General features: G+C 39.6%; 1 protein-coding gene across 1 annotated transcript in view; it reads left to right on the top strand.

Annotated features, from left to right (window-relative positions):
* Positions 1 to 20,087, top strand: part of CRYL1 (crystallin lambda 1) — a 49,718-nt gene that overhangs the window by 3,573 nt on the left and 26,058 nt on the right. Inside the window, exons 3-4 of the mRNA XM_062514651.1 lie at positions 6,117 to 6,243; positions 17,726 to 17,887. Of these exons, the coding sequence (XP_062370635.1) occupies positions 6,117 to 6,243; positions 17,726 to 17,887 (289 nt within the window). The remainder of the gene's footprint in view (positions 1 to 6,116; positions 6,244 to 17,725; positions 17,888 to 20,087) is intronic.

Below are 20,087 nucleotides of genomic sequence, written 5' to 3'. Positions count from 1 at the left end.
TCCCTTGAACTGATAGAAATCCTTCTGTGGCCTTCCTTACCAAAGGACTTTGTGTTATGCAGATTTATTGCTCGCTGCCTGAGCCGTGAGCCGTTCCCTGGTGTTTGTTTTGAACCTGGCTCCTAAGTTACTTTGATTGACCCCTAGTTCTTTTGTTAGAAGAAACATGTCTGCTTGGTCCTATGCACCCTCTTCTTGCTGGGCCTAAAAATGCAGCTTTTATCTGCTTGTGAGAGAGGGTGAAAGTACATTTATAAAGTAGTTCTGTGCACAACCTTATGTTGCTGCATCAGCATTTAATGCTGGACTTCAGATGACTTCAAAATTAGCATCAACTGAAATGCATCAGCTCTCCCTTCATGATGCCTTGGAGTGACAATAATGTCAGCTTGTGTGTCTGCTGTATGGCGTGTAAGGTGCACCTGAAAAAAGGCTGTGATGTGTTGTATCCTAATTGCTTTCTGTAGCAAGCCTTAAAGCAAACAGGAATGACTTCAGGAGCCCCTTGTAGATCAGTTCAGTTGTTAGAGTTTGGAAATTAAGCAGTATATGATGTCTAGTGAGATCTGCTAAAAAAGACTTGATAACAAAAGTGTGGGAGAATCTATCTCCTCTTTTTTTCTTTCCAGGTAGGTGTTAGCAACCAAACGTCTCTGTTGCATCACCTAGATGACACAAACTTGTTTTTTTTTCAGAGTTGCTGTCATAGTGGTAGCCACTGTGAGATTCTGGATTATTAGGTGGCAGATTTTGTGGTGTTCGTTACTAAAGCCAGCACTTGCCCCAGATTTTTTCCTTTTTCTGATAGCAAGATGAGGATGTTAGCCTTCCAAGGTTTTCAGCTTGGGAACATGAAGCATAGAATATCATGTGTAATAGGATAGAGTGCTATTTGAGTGGGTCTGTGCTGTCATGTGCCTGCATGTCTGCTCCTGTAGGAGTTCATAGGATCACTGAATGGGAAGTGTTGGAAAGGAGCACTGGAAGTCATCTAGTCCAACCTTCCTGCTTAAGCAGGGTTTTCTAAACCTGACACCTTAATCATCTTCATAACCCTCCGCTAGACCCCCTCCAGGAGCTCTGTGTCTTTGTCCATGTAATGAGGAGCCAGAACTGGACGCAGCACTCCAAATGTGCCTCACCAGGGGAGAGGAGTGGGATGTCCTCCCTCGACCTGCTGGGCCTGCTCTTCTTAATGCATTCCAGGATCCCACTGGCCTTCTTGGCCAGGAGGACACTGATGACTCATGGACAGCTTGTTGTCCACCAGGACTCCCAGGTCCTTCTCCACAGAGCTGCTTTCCAGCAGGTCACCCCCAGCCTGTGCTGGTGCCTGAGGTTATTCCTCCCCACGTGCAGAGCTCTGCATTTGCCTTTGTTGAATTCCAGACAGTTCCTCTCTGCCCATCTCTCCAACCTGTCAACGTCCTTATGAAGGACTGCACAGACTTCTCTGAGATATTGGCCACTCTTCCCAGTTTAATGCCATCAGTGAACTTGCTGAGGAGGCACCTGCACCTTCATCCAAGTCATTGATAAGTTCAAGGCAAGTTTGAATTCAAGGCAGGTTTTGCCTTTTATGTAAGATGTTCTTAACTTAAAATTGACTTTTGTATTTTGGATATTTTACATTCTGTAGTTTCAGGAAAACATAGTTTTTGTGACAAGAATACAAGTTATGCAGTTTCTTCAACCACTATTTTAATGATTGTGTCTATCAAAATATGGTCAAACTTCTTTGTGCTCATTTCATAGCACACAACCTGCAGTAAATCACAATGAGTTACTGATGTGATACTTTGGTAAGAGTTGGAGCTTGAGCAGGTAATATGTGTTCACAGGAGAGCAGCAAGGGAATGTCTGGCTGATGGAACCAGCTGGTGACTGGTTCTCTGAACTTGATGTAATTTGCTGTCCTTTTCCCCTCCAAATAGCAAATACCTTTAGGAAAGTTTTTAGTCTTGGGAGTTTTGTGGTTTGTTTTGTTTTAGTATTGGAACATATTTATTTCACTCTAGTCTGCAGTCCACAAACTTCTAATTTATGGAGGTACTACTTATTAGGGAGAAACTGAAGTGTACAGATGACTATCTGTAGTTTCCCTTTTCCAAATAAAACTGGTATTTGAGTAGTAAGCAACACTTACTTGGAGTGAGTGGAGATACTTCTTTGATGGCAGAAGTGATAATTAATTATTTTATGTTGTTGCCTTTTAGTCTGTTGACCCATAACTCATTGCCTTTTATATAAACTCAGATCATCTCAAGGCCTACTGTAATGGAACAACCTTTTGTTCTGCTGAGGAAACAAACTAATGAACACCCTTTATACCACACTGGACCTACTCAATGCATGCTCTAGTAACCTACCTTGGGAAATGTAATTTTTCATATCCAGCATGCTTTTTTCTGCATCGGTGTGATTCTTGTTTGAATGCACAATTGCTAAATTTTGAAATAACGAGAATTAGAAAAAAAGTAGTATCATATTCCTGAAAGTAGTTGTAAAGCATAGGATGCAGAAATGCTTTAGTGAATTCCTGTCTGCCAAAAATAAATGTATGATCTTGTAATATGTAGACTTTTCCAAGTAGTTACTGTGCTGTTGTTCTAAACATAATTATTCTGCTGATAAGGATTGATCAGTTACCAGGCTTACTGGCTTAGTCTTCCTGTCTGTCTCGTGTATTGCATTGTTGTATTGGTACTGTATATATCTAGGGCAAAATGCAGCTTGGCTTAGGTCTTCTTTGATAGTTTTATATATCTCTTTTGAGGGGAGAACTTCTAACTAGATGATTGTCTTCAGAACACGGTTTGATATTGGGTGCCTGATGCTGGCACATCAAGCTTGTGCTAAAATGTAGACTTGATTCTACCTTTTGATTTTCTCTCTGCCCACCCACTATGTCCAAGAGTGCAATTAATTAGCTAGGCAAGACTGCTTCACTTGCAGACCTAACTAGAGAACATACTGATAGGCTTTGGAAAGGGATAGATTCCACCTTGGCAAAGGTTTTGTCTGATTGTTCTTTCTGACTGAGATAAAAACACCTCCAGAAGGAAATGTTTTTTTTTCACCTCATTCCTGCATGGTAGCCAGTCCCCTGGGCAGCTGGAACATACGAGTTCAGTAACGGTGATTTGTGTAATTACTGAAGTTGTGTTTTGAGAGCAGTTATGGTGCTCACACTTGCCTGGTATGCAAAGTAACAAGTTGTCCAAAGAGTTGGTGAAATCGCCTTTCCTGAAAGCTTTCAAGCTTTGCTACACAAAATCTGCTTGGTCTGTTCTGACTCAGGCTAAATATATGAGACCGGTGATGTTTTGGTTTGTTGTTTTGTTTTCAGCATGCCAACCACCCTCTCACTTATCAGACAGCACTAGTGCTTTGACTGGTGATTAGTTCTAGTCTTTGAGCAACAGCAGCTGGCCGAACTTGTGAAGAACAGGGCTGGTGTTTTTGTCTCTTCCTTCCCTTCTTGTTAGGGTGGGCAATATGGTTGTGATTAAGCAGTCTTAATTCTAGTAAGGATTTGCTGGTTGCAACAGTGTGTGCTGAATACAGCTCAGTATACAGAATACAGCTGCTCAGTAGTGGCTGTGGATAAAGGTGAGGCAAGTGGGGTGTGAACAAGATGAGTTGAGTGTTAGCATTGCTTTCAGGGTCCTTCTGTAAAGACTTTTAGAGTAGGATTTGTAACCAGAAGCATTCCAGGCATTTTATGTGACTGGGAGTATTCCCAGAGATTTGATGCCTCATCCATATCTTATTCCCATAGATTGGAAGCAAATCCTAGCCCAGTTCCCAGAATAGTGCTGACATGGGCAGACAGGTACAACAGTAAAACTCTGGAGGTAGGTGAAGCATAAGCTCAAAAAGGAAGTAGTATTTCCTTACCGATGTGAATTCTTTGTTCTTCAAAGACCTTACAGGTATTGAGTGAAACTCTCTGAGCTGCACACAGAGTACAGCTGCAGAGTGAAGCTATGGACATGGCTACAATGATTCTAGTCTAGGGTCATCCTAGATATTATCCCCTAAAAATGTAGGCTGTCTTCATTAAGAAGTCATCCAGTAGAGGTCAGTGGTGTACTTCTGTATATACAGACCTTTGTGTCTTAATGTATGGTAAGTATCAGGGAACCTGGTTTCCCCCAGTTCTGTAGCAATTTAATTCCCCATGGGAATAGAAATATGGTTTAGTGTTTGAAAAACTGACATTTATTTGTGGAACAAAGCAACCAGAATGGCAATAAGTAGATTGGCAAAGGGTGCAAAAAATGAAAATTTCCCAAGATGGAAAGCTAGAATTGAAGTAATGCACGTATTTCTTATTCCATGTGTTAACTGAATTAAATAATGGCAGCAATGAAGGTTGGCTATGTTAAAAAGAATATTTTTTGTTTAGGAGTAAAAAAAAAAAAAAAAAAAAAAAAAAAAATCAATCCAGCCTCACATTCCAAAGATGAAGATGGTAGCTTTGAAGGTTAACGAAGAAATGGTATTCTGAGTGCAGAGTGTATTGTTAGTGGTTTATGACAGAAAAGCAGAAATGCGGGATGGTTATCACTGGCAGAGAAGGAAAGATACGAAACAGATGAGTACTGCAAGTTTCTGTAAGAGCTTGGGGAAGAAAAATAGAAGCTAGATCTCTTAGTCTATGACTCTAGCTTTTTTTAATCCCTCAGTCACCAGTCATGTGCTGTAATTTTGGGGAATATGGGAGAATGAGATTAATGTAGTATTGCAATGAGAGTGAACAAGAGCTTCACCCTCTTCTTCAAAGAAAGAAGTAATTCTGATATGATCTCTTCATATGTAACTTTTGTTTTGTTTTGTGTATGTTTTTAGTTTGGTTTGGGGTTTTTTTAAGCATGTGAGCAAGAGTATGCTGGATTTAGGCAAGAGCACCTGGGCAATGAACTTCTAATGAATGGATAGTAAAGACCTTTTGAATTATTCATCTTGCCTCACAAGGTATGAGGGTGCCAGAAGTTTGGATTCTCTATCTTAGGACACCTGTTTCTTTCCGGATGAAGCACTGGCACCTTTTCTGCTAGAAACCTTAAGTGTTGGATGAAGTTTTTGACCAGCACAGTGCATATTCCCTGTAACCTTGGAAAGGGAACTGAAGATCCCTGTTTCCTATTTTTGGCCATAAATTGCTTAAGAAGTAGAAATCTGTGCTTTGCAGCCATCCATTTGCTGTGTCCTTAAGTTGGTAGGAAGAATAAAGGATTTTTTTTCCTACTGCTATTCGTTAGGTCATTTTCCTCTTGTCTTCATGAGGATGAGCAATTTTTGCTGAATAATAACCAAAGGCTCAGAGGAGTTCTGTCTTGATGAAACTGATGAAAACTGAACCAATTTAACCATGATAAGGACTACATTAAAGAGCTTTAGGTTGATTGTGATCAGGCAGTTTAATCCCACCTAATTGTTCCTCTCAGTGGCTTATAATGGTTTTGAAAAATGGGTTGCTTGTTCTGGATGTTTGAGGGCTTCAAACTGTAGAGACCTTTTCTGAAGAAGTGCATGTCCAGTCCCAGCTGTGGTGTGTACTTGAACATTCATTTTAAGTTTAGTAAGTATTTGAATTTTTCAACCCTTTTTCTGTAGTCATTAAAAAAACCCCAAAATGTAGTAGCACAGTTTTTAGGAAGGACTCTTGCCTGTATTGAATGTATTTATTTATTTCTATACTGGTGAAGAGGTGTTCCTACATTGAGGCTTTGTAGCAAAGGAACTGTTTTGTAACACTAGATGAAGTACATGAAAGAGACCTTGCTTCCCATGAAATATGAGCAAAAAAACTGATTGTGATTGTGCACCAAAATTTGCTGACTGTGCGCCAATTAAAACAAATTTGAAGTGGTGACAATCTTGCATCTAGGTGTAGATCTTGGAGCTATCTGTGCTTGAAGAGAAGAAAAGTCTCTTATAAGATGGGGAAGGGAGGAGAAATTACTGAAATGAACCTTTATTTTTTTATACAGAGATGTGTGCAGTGACATGACAAATAGTACATGGTTTGTTAAGAAGATTTTTTTAATAAATTGATGATGGCTTAACAAAGATAAAGTGTTTAAATGTGTCTATGTTGTTTCTGTCAGCCAACAAATGAAAGAGATGGAGAAGTTGGGAGTCCTGAAAGGAGCTTTGAGTGCAGAACAGCAGTTGTCGCTCATTAGCGTTTGTACAGACCTGAAAGCAGCAGTAGAGGGTGCTACTTTCATTCAGGTAAGCAAAGATTTACCAACTCCTAGCAAACAGCTCAGAATGATGATTAAAAGCTGTGCTAAGCAGTAGGTGGTCACTGGAGTGTTCAGCATCCTGACCCTGTAAGGATATAGTCATGCTTGCTAAAGTTCTTTCTAGCCTGGTATCTTGATGTGGGAGATCATGCCTCTTTGCAGAATTTCCTATACTAGAGTCCTTGCAAGTTTATTCTGAGTTCTGGGGAGAGAGGCTGGCAGCTAAGCTGAGAGGAAATTGCTGATCTCCACGTATAATAATGACTGTACCTGTTAGAAAGATGAATGTGAGGTGAAGGTTTACAGGAGATTTTTGGGGGACAAATTATCTGTTAGGGAATGCCACACATTCTAGAGCTGGGTCTAAAATGTGTGTTCTTTTCTCTCCAGGTGTGGAATGTACTCCTGATTTTTACAGTGGTACACTGTTCTGTGTTAACTCCTTTTCTTCATAGCATGAAACTAGATTTTGTCACCCCCAGTATCTTACTTTCATCACTAATGAGCTCAGAACTTGTTAGTTCATAGTATTGTGTTCATGCATGTATTGCCTACTTCTACTGAGTTTAATTTCCAAATTTATTGTCTAATCACTGTCTTATAAAGTCCTTCTGCAAATGTTTATGGCTGTAATAATGGTGGCCAAGTTAAATTTCATGAGCTACCTTTCAGCTCATTTATGAATGGATGTAACAAAGGGCACAGCTATCTGGGAAACAGCACTGGCCAGCCTATTCCAGTGAATAAGAAGTGTTCTTCCTACCTTCTGCTTGTGAAGTCTGCCTTTTTGTTTCCAATATTCTCATAGTTCTAGTTTTCTTTTGCTGTTTCAAGCATTTCTTACTATCTGGTATATCCATATAGTGTCCTTACTTTCTCTGTCTCCTCCCTATAAGGATCTGATTCTTCTTAGTGCCAACTTTGAATCTCTTTAGCATTCTGACTTCTATTTTACCATCTTTTTTTGAAGCTGAACATAGCCGTGATGAAGTTCCTGGGTCTTGTTGCTCTGGCAGGGATGCTGAGTTTTGGTATACTTTCTGTCTCATGAGAGAAGGACTTCAGCACAATCTTAAGATTTTTTGAACAAGGTCTAGCATGCCATGTCAGATTAAGTCAAGGGCTGCATCCTTCCCCACCGCTATCAGTTCATTTGCAAAATGGGCATTGGGCAAATGTTGCAAAATCAAAGTAATTTTCTGTTAGAAGGAACCTGTGGAAGTCATCTGTCCCAACCCATTGCAGGACCAGCATGCATCACATCAACTTGCACAGAATCTGTGCAGTTGAGTTTGGATAAACACTTCTGGTCTCTTTGGGTAGCTTGTTACAATGTTCGATTACTGTCATTGTGCAACTTTTCCCTGATGTCTAATTGGAAGTCTCTTCTTGCAACTTCTGTCTCTTGCCTCCTCTCCTACCAGCCTGCACCTGGGAGAATGTGTGTGTTGTCTTGGTGGTCTCCAACAGCAGCAGTGTACCTGGGGTAACTCCAGCTTTCTGGTGCTATTTTATGTTCCCTTAGCCCTCTTGATGTCTCTAAACATGTAGCTGTTTAGTATATCAGTAAAAAGAAATGAAATAGCTGCAGTATGCCCATGGATGACAAGTCATGTGTGTGAAACATTGTTGGCACTATTTGCATCAGCTCTCCAAGCTGTAGCATCAAAGTTTAGTTTGATTCAAAGTGTTAACAAATGCACAGTGGAAGTGGGCAGGCAACTTATTTGAAATAGACTTTAATTTTCTCTTGAAGGAGGGTGGTAGAATAGAATGAAACAATCTAGGCTCACAGCCTTATTTCAGCAGTGAACATAGACTACTGCTGTGAACCATATTACATTTAAGAAATGTTGCTTAGTGCAGCTTTGAATGTGGAAGGATAAAATGTATTAATTGTAACTTATGAGCACAAGTGTTCTGACTTTTAGTTACTTAAAAAATAAAAATATTGGTTGCATCAATCTTAGTTAAATATAGAGGACTCAATTTTCATGCTTAATGCTATAACCTACTGGTTAGCTTATTTCAAAATTTTCATGAGAACTGCATTTCTTTACCCTGGATTTTAGTTGGTTAAATCTTAACTTCTTTTCAAATCTGGCCTTTGTAGAATAAGTCCACTTAAAGCTTTTAAAAACTTCTTGATGTTTACCCTCCAAGAGTAAATTCTTCAGACAATTGCCTTCTATGTAGTTTTCATAGGACATAACTGTAAACAGCTGGGATAAAGGAGTAAAAAATGGAACTTCTTAAGTTATATCAGTGAAGATACAAAAGGAAAAATTATGCAAGAGATAATTAGAAGGACTGAGAAGAAAATTTATAACAGTAATGTCTTGAACCTTTTAAAAGGTTATATATTCTCTCTCTACTGAGCATTTTCATGAAGTAACTTGTCTTGACTAGTGAGCTTCAGAAGGAAATCAGTCTGTGTTCTGCTGTCACCTAAGTATTCACACAAGTTCACTTCTCAGAACTTGCCTATGCTACTTGGAATAAGTGCATAACCTATAGCACGTAGGTGAATGTACACTACAAGTTTTTATATCAATAAAAGCTTTAATTCTGAAATAGCTTTTTCATTAGCTGAATACTCCGTGGTGATAACTGAATGGATATGTTTGTACTCTAATGTTCCTGGCATGGGACTATCATGGGTGTGTTATATGTTTCTTACTTTTGTGCTCTTAGCTTTCCTGCATAAATATATGATGGCTTTTGTCTTCTGTCTTCATGTGACTATTGGGTGTTGAACATCTTCGCACTCTTTTGAATATTGAAACCAGATTTTAGTGGATATGTGTCTAGTTCAGAAATAATATAAATTGAACAGAAGTAAGGGAAGCACTTGTATGACCTCTTGTATGACCTCTGCTGTATACCACAGCACTAGTAAAACAAAACCAAAGGTTTTAAGTTGAACAATTTACTAACTGAACAATAAAATTTACTAGCTGTCAGAGAAAGGTAAGATGGCTAACTATTGCTGAGATCTTACCCTTGACACCTGAGCTGCTATGTATTTTGGTGAGTTGTGAGGGCTTGCTGGGTTGGTTGAAGGTGGACACAAAAGGTGACTCACAGGTGATCTCTGAACCCATCTGTTGTGCTGTGGCATTGAAGAGAGCAGACTGGGCAAGGGGATGAAGTTAAGCTTTTAACTTAACACCTTGTGTTCTTGAAGTATTTATCCTTTTTACTTTTAAAAGAGCTCTGCCTAAAAGCCTTAGAACAGTATCTTAGTTTCCTGCCCACCCCTTTAAAAAGAGAGGGTGTTCTGCCCCCAATCCTCCTCCCCCCCATTACACCTGCACAGACTGTTGAGCTGGTGATAACAGCACTAATAGATTTTCAACTTGGTATCTTTCAGATCTTGCTGGATCTTTCATCTTTTCCAGTTAGACATATTTTTAAAAAAACAGTGTTAGCAGCTCTCAAAAAGCCTGGTGGTGCCTTCAGGGTGCAAAACCAGCATTGACTTTGGAGCTTTGACAACAGGTGTCTTGTGTCTCTGGTCATAAAAATTAGTTTGACTGTCTGTTAGCTCTTGTTGACTTTCCTGTTAGCTTTCAAGAACCTTTTTACTTCTGGGCGTGAGGGAATGTCTGCAGACAGTAGGTGAAGATATCTTCAACTGCCCTGAGTGCATAGGCTGGAAGACCATACTGTTTTGGAGGCTCTGTTAGTCACAGACTTCTGAAAAAACAAAACTGCTGCAGGCAGAGTGTGCAAGCATTGCAGTAACAAGGCTTCTTCTGAACTGAGCCCTGGACGAACAAACATGGCTCTGTTTGCTCTCTGCTGGGCAAATATAACCTTAGGCCTGATTTTACCCTACAGAGCTTAAACACTGGAGTGAGGCACCAGAAGTTGTGTTTTGGCTTTTGAGGGAACAGGTTTTAGGCATGGGACCTGATTTGCTGTCTTTGTAGAAGTTTTGAGAAAATTCTTTGTAGTTTTAAAGATAAAAATGATCAGATCTTAAAGACTTTCTGTAAAACATTTTATGAAGTCAGTGCCTGAGTTGAACTGAAAGATGATGCTTAGGTAAAGAGCTTGCCAGTGTCACTGCAGTTGTGCTGCTGCTGAATGGACTTACGTCCTTCCAAATTTTCTAACATTTATTTCCCCTCTATTCTGTCCATATAACATCTGGTTTCATCTACCATTGCAGTCTTGAATATGGTTTTGGTCACTGCTTCAGGAGGTTGTTATTGCCAAAACTGTCGTTTCTGCCTGACAACTAATCTTGCTCTTCATGTTCTCTTCCATTGCTCCCTGGTCCCTTTTCTGGGGTAGTATTGTGTTCCACTGCCTTTCCTAAATCACTTTATATTTCAGGGTGGATGAGATCAGGGTAGAGGAAAACATAGGAAATCTAGTACTTTGAGAGAAGATGTAGGGAGGAGGATGTCAGTCAACTAGTTTGACATCTTACTGCCCTTTCCTGAGGGAACAAAGAGGATCTTCATCTAGTAGCAGCCTGATCGATTTGTCTGTCTTTTGAAAGTTTTATAGGCCACATGAACATCATGGAAAATAATGGATCTTTTCACGCCATGAGAACAGGAGAAGGAGCAAACTTGTCTTCATTTTCTGCATTTGTTTTAAACACAAAAAACAACAACCAAAAAAACCCCAGCCAAAAAGCCCCTCACAGAGCCCCCAAACCCTCCCAAATTCGCAAGTCTGATTTTAGAAAGTGTGGTTCTGAAAACTAGTACCTCTGCAAATCCTGGTTTTTTTTCTACTAAAGGTTGAAAGGACACTTGTAATTCAGTCATTTATTCTGAACAGTATAAAATGGCAGTAACTTGATATTTTTATTGGTCAGATTCTTTAACAGAGTATGTTTATGAAATGTAGGAAAATACAGAATGTTTCCATCCAAGGGCTGGATTTCACCTCAGTGTTGTTTACTTGCACAGTATCCTGCAGTCAACAGTCTTTCATATCACTCAAGTGGTAGTGCTTTATGAAGCATCAGATTTCACACTTATATGAGCTCATATGTTCAAGACAAATAAGAAGTTATCACTCTAGATCTAAAGTGATTTATAGCCCTAAATTATTTTTTAAGATGAGATTAGCCTGAAAGTGGTGATGCTTTACGTTATCTTTTATGGCCGCTTTTATAATAAGCTTCTTCATCTAGTGATGAGACCAAAGGTAGGCAGGGTCGGTTGTACCTTGACAACTGTCTGTCAGAAATGTGTTAACCTGTTCTTAAAATTCCCTTGTGGTGTGATTCCTTCTCTTCCAATGTTTAGCATTTTTCTCCAGTGCACAGTGCATACATAACCCATAGAAAGTCTGTAACTGAAGCCCTGGGATCTGAAGCCCACACACCTGTACTTTATTCATACTTTTTATAATAGTGTCACATGGTGATAATGTGGCCCTCCCATTCCTAACAAACAGCCAGTCTGCTTTTCAGTTAAAGGAGCTGCTGCCCTTATTATCCCTTCTTACCCTTGGCTTGCAGGATAGTAATAGTTGGTAAAATAGTTCAGGTTCAGAATAAAAGTCTTGGTTGCCAAGGTTGTGTGGCTTGTTTTGGACTAACAAGAGTTGGTTTACACCTAAGGAGGCTTTTGTTGCAAACGATATTTTTGTTAATGATTTGGGTTTTGTTCATGAGTTTGAGACTGTCTTGGAGGAAGTTGTGTACCCAATAGGTGGAGTGTCTGCTGTGGGAAAGGGGAAGACAGCCTGGTGAGCTCCTGTTCCTTTGTGTGTATCCCACTGGGTTGGGTTTCTGCCTCACATCCAAGTGCTTCAAGGGTTTGTTTTGGTTTGTTTTTCCTCCTTCTACCTCATTTTAACTGATCAAAATCCTGACACTGCACTGAAAGGTGTGCGATAGCCTGGGGCCTCCTTTGACAACAGCTGTGTGTGTGTCTCATCCCAAAGCCATGCAAAGGTGTGTGTGCTCCTAACCAGCTGCTGGCCCTGCCTTTATCTTCAAGGAGGGTATCAACACTTTACAAAAAGAGACTGAAATAAATATGTTTTCCCCTTACCATCTTTGAAGTAACAAATTTGGGTTTTTCACCGTGCCTTAAAAATGTCTTGGTATACTGTTAGATGCATATACTATCCATCTCTAAAGTGCCTCAAAATATGCATCTGAAACTATTTTTGAAGGGAGCATGATGGAAAAATACAACATTCTTGAAGTCAAGTGTTTGCATTTGAAATATGTAATGATTTTGAATTTTGCGAAATTGCCAAACCTGTTCAATATATGAAAATTCTATATTTGAGCTAAGTTCTGTTGGTCAACAATAATATCAGAAGCAAAATTCATACTCAGATTTAATAATTTGTTTTGATATTAAAAATACAGTTTTATGTCTCTACTTGTTTCACTAGCTGAACTCCCAGCCTCTGCAGTCAGAATGTCACGTTTTTTGTGTGGTGTAGTTCCAGTAGTAGCAGGTGGTGTAGTTCCCCAGGTTCATGTGTGTGACTCTTGTTTACTGACTAGAGTGCACTTCAGTGTCTGACATGGAATACCACAGAAAAAACCTCAAGTTTCCTTAACAGAAAGTGCATCTTCACTCTTCCAGAATGGAGATACACACTTAAAAACCCTGCAGGAACAGAACAAACCATCATGTCAACCCAAAAGCCTAAAGAGAAATTATAATAATTAGGACTGGAATACTAATGATAGTAATGAGCATTTTAAACAGTCTTTTGCTTAAAATATAATTTGATGTGGATTCAATGAAATGGTGACTAAAACACAGCAGTCTATATGCAAGATGGAGCAAATGGATTGAATTTTGCTTTGGTAACTTCAGTAACCTCAGGTTTGCCAGTGATGTTGGGGGAGACAGATCTGGTCAGATGACAGGGTTTAATTTGCAGAGAGCTTATTTTAGCATATGTACTTTTTTCAAAGAGATTTTTACAAGAATGCTTTATTATATTACTTAGATATGGTAAAATTCTATGGAATCATTGTATTTGACTGTACAGTTGCTATCTATAGATAGTGATTTGAAATCTTTATTTCATTTCATTAAATTTGCAGGTCTCCTTTTCAGGTATTTTTAATGGCTGTCTTAAATAGCATTCAGGTTATGTGTATAAAAATCCACAGGCCAAAGCTTTTTGTAGGTTTATGTTGATCAGGCTTTGTTTTGGAAATGAAACATTCTCAAGTGACTTGTTAGATTGAAAGCAAAACAATTATGCCTGTCTTTTCTGTGAAGTTCTTTTTCTAGTAGATTATAACTGTAGAAGATAATGGAAGTATTTGTAGAAATGTATTCGGCACCAAGCTTTCAGAAAAGCTCCTTTTCTGACATGCAGAACTCTTTGTCTCTTAATCCTGTGAAGTTCTTTATATTCCCACAAAAAGCTGGATATAGTGTGGTTCCTGTTGCAGGAGTGCTGACAGTCTGGGTCCAGTTTGTGGGATAGTTTAGTGCTTTGAAAGCTGCTGGTATGGCCTCATTCTATGAGAGGAGAGGATTGCTGTCACTTGATTCTGGGAACTGTTCCACAGGAGTGCCTTAAAAATGTCAGCTGAATCACAGCACTGACAAGCTAGAGGATCCTTAAAATGCTGTGAGTTTTATATTGTGTAAACAGAGCAGGGGATTGTGGCACAGTTGGAGAGCCTCAGTTTGCTGCAGAAAATGAGGAGCATTCTTGTTGCAGTCAAAATGGTCATGGCTTTTAAACAATTTACCTGCTGCTTAAAACCTGACTGAATTTACTGGGAAAGGGGAAATTGCAGAACTCTAGGAAATAATTTTCTTCCTCAGTTATGGTTGGGCAAGGGCAGAGGGTGCTGTTGCTGTAGCAGCTGCAACATGGCAGTGAAATGCAGCTCTTGGGGATTAGGTGGTACAAGACAAAGGTGAATGGACGTAGGAGGGAAATGGCTGGGGGAGAGGAATAGGGTGTTTCTTGCTTTCCCTTTGTTTGGTTGAGGAGCCAGTTGAGAACTTAAGGGTTAAGATTAGCAGGACCACCAGTATGGGAGACTGTGGTAGACGTGTGCTACCACTTGATCAGGAAGCCTTCTTCGGAAGCCTCACGTTCACAGACCCATGTCTTCATGGTGGGGCTTCAAACACATCAGTATCTGCTGGAGGGATAGCACAGGAGACCACAAAGAGTTCAGAACAATTGTGGAATGCATCAATGGTAACTTTAACACAGGTGATTGAGGACTAGAAGAGAGGATGTGTTGTGCTGGACCTCACAAACAATGGAGAACTGGTCAGAGATGTCAGAGGGAGGGATATCACAAGGCCAGGGGGAAGTCTTGGCTATAGTGACCATGAGATGGTGAAGCTGAGAGGAGAAACAAGACAAAAACTGAGATTACAGCCCTAGACTTCAGGAGGGACAACTTTGGCCTCTTGTGCCAAAATCTACTTGAAATGATCCCATGGTATGGGATAGGCTCCTGCAGTGAAAATGGGTCTATGAGAGCTCAAGACCAATCTTGTCTTCACTTGCAGGAATGTATGTATTGTTGTAAGCCTTCATATTAAGATTGCCAGGGAAAAAAACACTTTCTTGTTTATGTTTTGAATTCGCAGCAGACAGCATCTAGTCAGGAGGTAGGAATTCATTGTTGTGCAGTTGTAGCTTTCTTTCAGACTTCTTTATTCAACAATCCCTAATGCTGGTGACTACCATCAGACTCCATACTCATTGTTGGGAAGGCTTGATGCTGCTCCTTATGACAGCACCTCCAGATGATCTTACAGAAAGTGGCTTTGCTTGTTGCTGAGTGGTTGCCAATCTTTGACCTTCTGCGTGCTAGTTTAAATATGTGGCTTTCATCTTATACTGCTTGTGTAGGATGTTTACTTATTTTAGGACCATACCGCTGTGTTTCAGGGCTTTGCTTTAGGCCATATTTTGTTTCTTTTGCCTCCCAGTACTAGTAAATTGCTCAGCAGCAAGTCTCAATGATAGTGTGAGGAAAAGGTATTTTGCAAGATAATGTTTTGGGGAGTGTTTTTCTAGAAGTTACAGAGGGCATATTTGAGAATGGATGGGAAGAACCTGGGGAGATGCCAGCATTTAAATATAGGAAAATGAAGTTGTGCATTTAGATAAGCATGGATACATGTGAGAGCACAGATGGTGGATGGCATGGTGAGAAAAGCCTATACAAAAGCACAAAGACACTTGATTTAAACAGATAAAACTGACTGGCTTTCCATGTACTGGCATTTCAGGGGTTGTCATGTGAGTGCAGCTTCTTAATTAGGGGCAACTAGACCTCAATCACCTTGTGCTGTATCAGTTAAATAGGGAGGGAGTCTAGTATGTGTTTATCTTTGTGTAGTTCTTTAAGAGTTCATAAACTGGTTCAAGTAGCTTCTTGTGTGTTCTCTGAACATGTATTTGAATAGTATAATTCCCTTTACATTTAAGCCTTTAATTCAATACAACACTTCCAGGAGATGGGTTTTAAAAATTAACAGCTGTCATGTTCTGATCAGGCTCTTGAGAGACGTCTAATAAAATTTAAATTGGAAGCCAGATTTGTAGCAACATTGTTTAGGTGCCCAGGCCCTGGAATAAAGGTTTACTGTTCACTGCAAATGAGAAGTATGATCTTCCCTAAGAAAAGGGCACAGAAATATACAGTGTCACTTAAGATGCATAGTGGTGCATGCTAACCTTTTTGCACTGATTCTTTGAGAGAAACTGAGGTAGCTTTAAACCCGTATCTTATCTGCTCTCTGTTTGATCTTTTCTTTCTCATGGTAAACAGAATAGCTTCAAACCTCTCCAGGCTCCATAACTGACAGCAAGTCAGGTTCCTGTTTAATGGATTGTTTAGAGCTTAATTTTCCCCCTGTTCTTCAGGGAATTGGTGTCTCTGAGAAAAATAATTGGATGCTTGAGAACAGAAACTTTATTGCAGTGGTCCAACAACCTGAATACAATTGTGACACTATACAAGAAACTCCAAGCAAATGGCCCATTCAGAAACCTTACGTAACCATGGCAGGTTTGAGTTTCCAGCAGATTTGAGTTTGCCTTTTTGATTATCGTCAGATGTGAGAGCAGGCTTAGAGTTTCAAGTTCACAAACCTATTCAGAGAAGCTCTTTTATTAGCCTGAACAGTATCTGCAGAGTTCTCATCATCTCTGGCTTCACTAAAAGAAACTATTTAAACTTAACCAACAAGCCGGGATTCTGGAACTATGAGCAGAGTATCATTTTGTTTTGATAAGGCTGTCTAATACTTTGGGCTCTCTCTGGAGTTCTTAAATGACCCTATTTATCTCTTCTGCATCATGGAACCTTTAGTACTGTTCCATGCAACTTATTTTTTAAGACTTCAAATTACTTTTAACCCATTTTTTGGTTTAAAAACTCTGGCCCTGGGCATTCTTGCCACAGAGTCTGTCTGAGGCAACAGATGTTAAATGTAAATTTTGGATCATGTCAAATGTGTAGCCTTTTCCCCTAACCTTGCTGTGTGCACCTCAGCATAACAAAAAGGACAGAATGAAGTACTGACAGGTGAGAGAAGGTTAGAATTGAAAAGGAGCGGGTATTTTCTGTGTGTTTTGAGGGAAAGGCTGAGGTTTTGCAACTTTGGGTCCTGTTCAGATTTTCTTAAACTCTTCCAAAAATCCTTGAAAACAGGCTGGCCTTCTTCCTCCATTTTCTTCTTATAGGCTGAAAACTTTTCTGTTGCTTGTGGGATCCTCTGTAGTTATTATCCCATGTCCTTTTCCTCCCAGACTAGTGGATCTTTGCTCTATGCTCTCCTTCTAGAGACTATAGGTTGTGGCTCTTGGCTCACATATGTGAAATTTCACACAGGAATGTAGAGCTGAATGTGCTCAGTAGCTCTGGGAGAAGTTTTGATAGCATTCATTCTACTTCATATGGTCTTCAGAAGTCTTTCTCAGTGACCCTGCCACTTAAAATGCTTAAGTATCTTCATTAATTTCATAATCAGCTCTAGGAATTGTTTATGCACAGGTTGCAGAGCTGTACCTTGGAATCTCCTGCCATAGTTCTGGAGATTGTAAGTTTGTCTTCTTTTGAGATACATCTCTTGATTTCCATCTTGTCTGAGAGCGAATACTGACCTCTATCATTTGATATGCTCTTAAAAAAAAAAAAAAGTGGAGACCAGGTCTTATTCCTCTGTATTGTGTTGTTTCCCTGTGAAAGTCTGTACTTCAGAGAAAGTAGAATATTTTCTTTTGCATTAAATCTCCTGTAGGATGTGGTGGTCCATCTTCTGCTTTACATAAACTCTTGGGCTTTTCTTTCCTTTAACTGTGGGAAGATATTTTTGTGTTAATGGCTTGCTGGTATATCTAGGTTGATTAAAATAGATGGTTTGTGCTGAATTCCTAAGTGTCAATTTAGGATTGGATCAATGAAGTCTGAGATGTATGGGTAGATACTATTGAACTACATGACTTCTAATACTGTTTTTTTTGTTTTATTCCAGGAATGTACTCCAGAGAACCTGGAACTGAAAAAGAAGATTTTTGCTCAGTTGGATCTTATTGTGGATGACAGTGTTATCTTGAGCAGCTCGACCTCTTGTCTCTTACCCAGCAAATTGTTCACCGGCCTTAAACATGTTAAGCAGTGCATTGTGTCACATCCTGTAAGTATGACAGCATGTTTCCTTTTTGTGTAAACTGCATCCCAAACTCCTTCCTGCAGACTGAAAGACTCAGAAGGGTATTTGGGGCTCTCGTGTGTCACAGTTAGTGTGCAGGGCCAACTTTTCAAAAAAGCTGTTGTTTGGTTATTCTGCAAGCAGCACCACTAATCTACAAAATTGAGAGGATGTAGCATGTTGCATACTGTTGGCTCAAGGTATGTTCTGTGTGAGCTGCTGTGCTCATATTGTTGTGTGTTTCTCAAACTACTGGCTTTTCAAAATGTAGGAAGTCTGTGTTTTGGGTACAAACTCATAACATTGCTACTTTCTTCTTGTGTCATCGTTAGTCTTTTCTAGTATCCTTTATTCTTTTTTTTGCTTCTGTTGGGTAAGCAGTAAGAATCCAAACACTGAGCTGCATGTGCTTGTCAGGCTATATTGATAAAAGATGGGAAATTTAGACTCCAGTTTCTTCAGACTTGCGATGCAGAAGTAGTATTCCTTAATTCCTGAAAGAGGAATTAAGGAATGATGGAATGGAACAAATTGAACTTGGAGCTGAGTTTGCATGCTTCATGACCAACTGGGACAGGGCAGTGATGCAAAAATGGAATTACTAGAGGTTGCAGCAGAACCTCAGAAACCTCAAAGGCACTTGTGTAGAGGTCTGTTTGGAACTGCCAGACAGCAGTTTATCACATTTCTCCTCCAAGATAAAATGGAAGAGCATTTTATCTTGATCATCACTGGGATTCTTACTTGCTTCTGTTTTCTACTATTCAAGGAGCTTATGAATTTGTCAACCCAGTGTTAGTCTGGTGGTCAGCTGATCTGTTAAGAAGACTGCTGACATGAAGAAAGGTGCTGCCCTGGTCTCTGCAGTTTGGTAACTACATGATGTTTCTCCAGGGCATCCCTCAGATTGTAAAGTAGATGTCAATTCCCTGGGCATGCTCAAGAGTACAAAAATACTGCAGTCCTTTACTGTAGTGTCTCTACAGCTACCTGTGGCCTAATGCTGTAGTGTCAAAGCATTTGGTCAGTGCCTTTCTGACACTTCTCCACCACCACCATTGTGCCTTGGGTTGCCTGCGTGGCAAGGGGAACAAAAGGCTTGCTTTGGTTTGTTTCTGTACGATAAGTTTTCAGTCCCTTTTACTTATAAAATAAGTCAAATTTCAAAATATTTATCTGTGCCTAGATCTAGTCTTTCTCCAGTCTAAAATTCAGCAGTTCCTTATATTTTATTTCCAGGGGTGTAATTTTCTCTAGTGCAAGAGAAGAGATAATGTCTCTTCAATATTTCTATATTAAGTAACTATACAATTTTTTTTTCAGCAGGTCATGGCTGTTTGACAGTCTTTGAAGAACAGTAACAGTCTTTGATTTTTCTGTACTCTTTCTTACTGTTTTCCCAAGTTAGTCTGTACCAGTTGACTTTGTTTAGTCTAAGCTGCAGTCTTTGTAGGAGCCACTCCTGAAACCACTCCTGATTTCATCAGATCTGGAAAGATAGTCTCTGCATAAACATCTTCTGTGTTTCTGTTGTAAGGATATGAATTTTGTCAAAGTGAATGCTCTGGAATACCTTAAAATGTCTAATTGTTCCTAAATGGCTTTGCAGTTCAAATGAGACTGTTTTCTTAGTAGTCTCAGCTTTACTCAGCTATACTGTGTACCAAAGAGTGTACCAAAGAAGCTCTAAACCAGTGTACTTTTCCAGGGGCCTTTCTGTATCTGTATTGGGAAACTTGCTGGCTTTGTAGCAGTTGTTGGCTTTTTTTTTTAATTTTGTTTTATTTTTTACCAAGATCTTGAACACAATAATAGGATTTGATGGCTGCAGGAAGCAAGCAGCTGTGCAAGACACTGAAAACAAGAGTGGAATTTGATACACCAGAAAAATTAAAAGCTGAAGTTGTAGAGCCTCTGGCACGGGTGAGGGTGTGGAGATTAAATGAAATGAAGTGCCCAAAGGGCAGAAGCAGCTCCTCCCTTTGCTTAACATGGTTCAGTAATTAGAAAAAAAAATAATAAAATCCCACAGCACAGCTGTATGATAGAAATGCACACAATACTTACAATACAATTATTACAATACAAAACAGGTACAGCTGTTCTCTGCAAGCAGTTTCAGGCAGTGGATCAGTAGAAGTCTGCTGCAAGGTGGTTCTCTTCTCATGTACAGTATATACCTGCT

The sequence above is a fragment of the Cinclus cinclus genome, chromosome 2, assembly GCF_963662255.1.
Source record: "Cinclus cinclus chromosome 2, bCinCin1.1, whole genome shotgun sequence".
Lineage (NCBI taxonomy): Eukaryota > Metazoa > Chordata > Aves > Passeriformes > Cinclidae > Cinclus > Cinclus cinclus.
The sequence above is the reverse complement of the archived record's forward strand: the minus strand, read 5'-3'. Positions and strand labels throughout refer to the sequence as shown.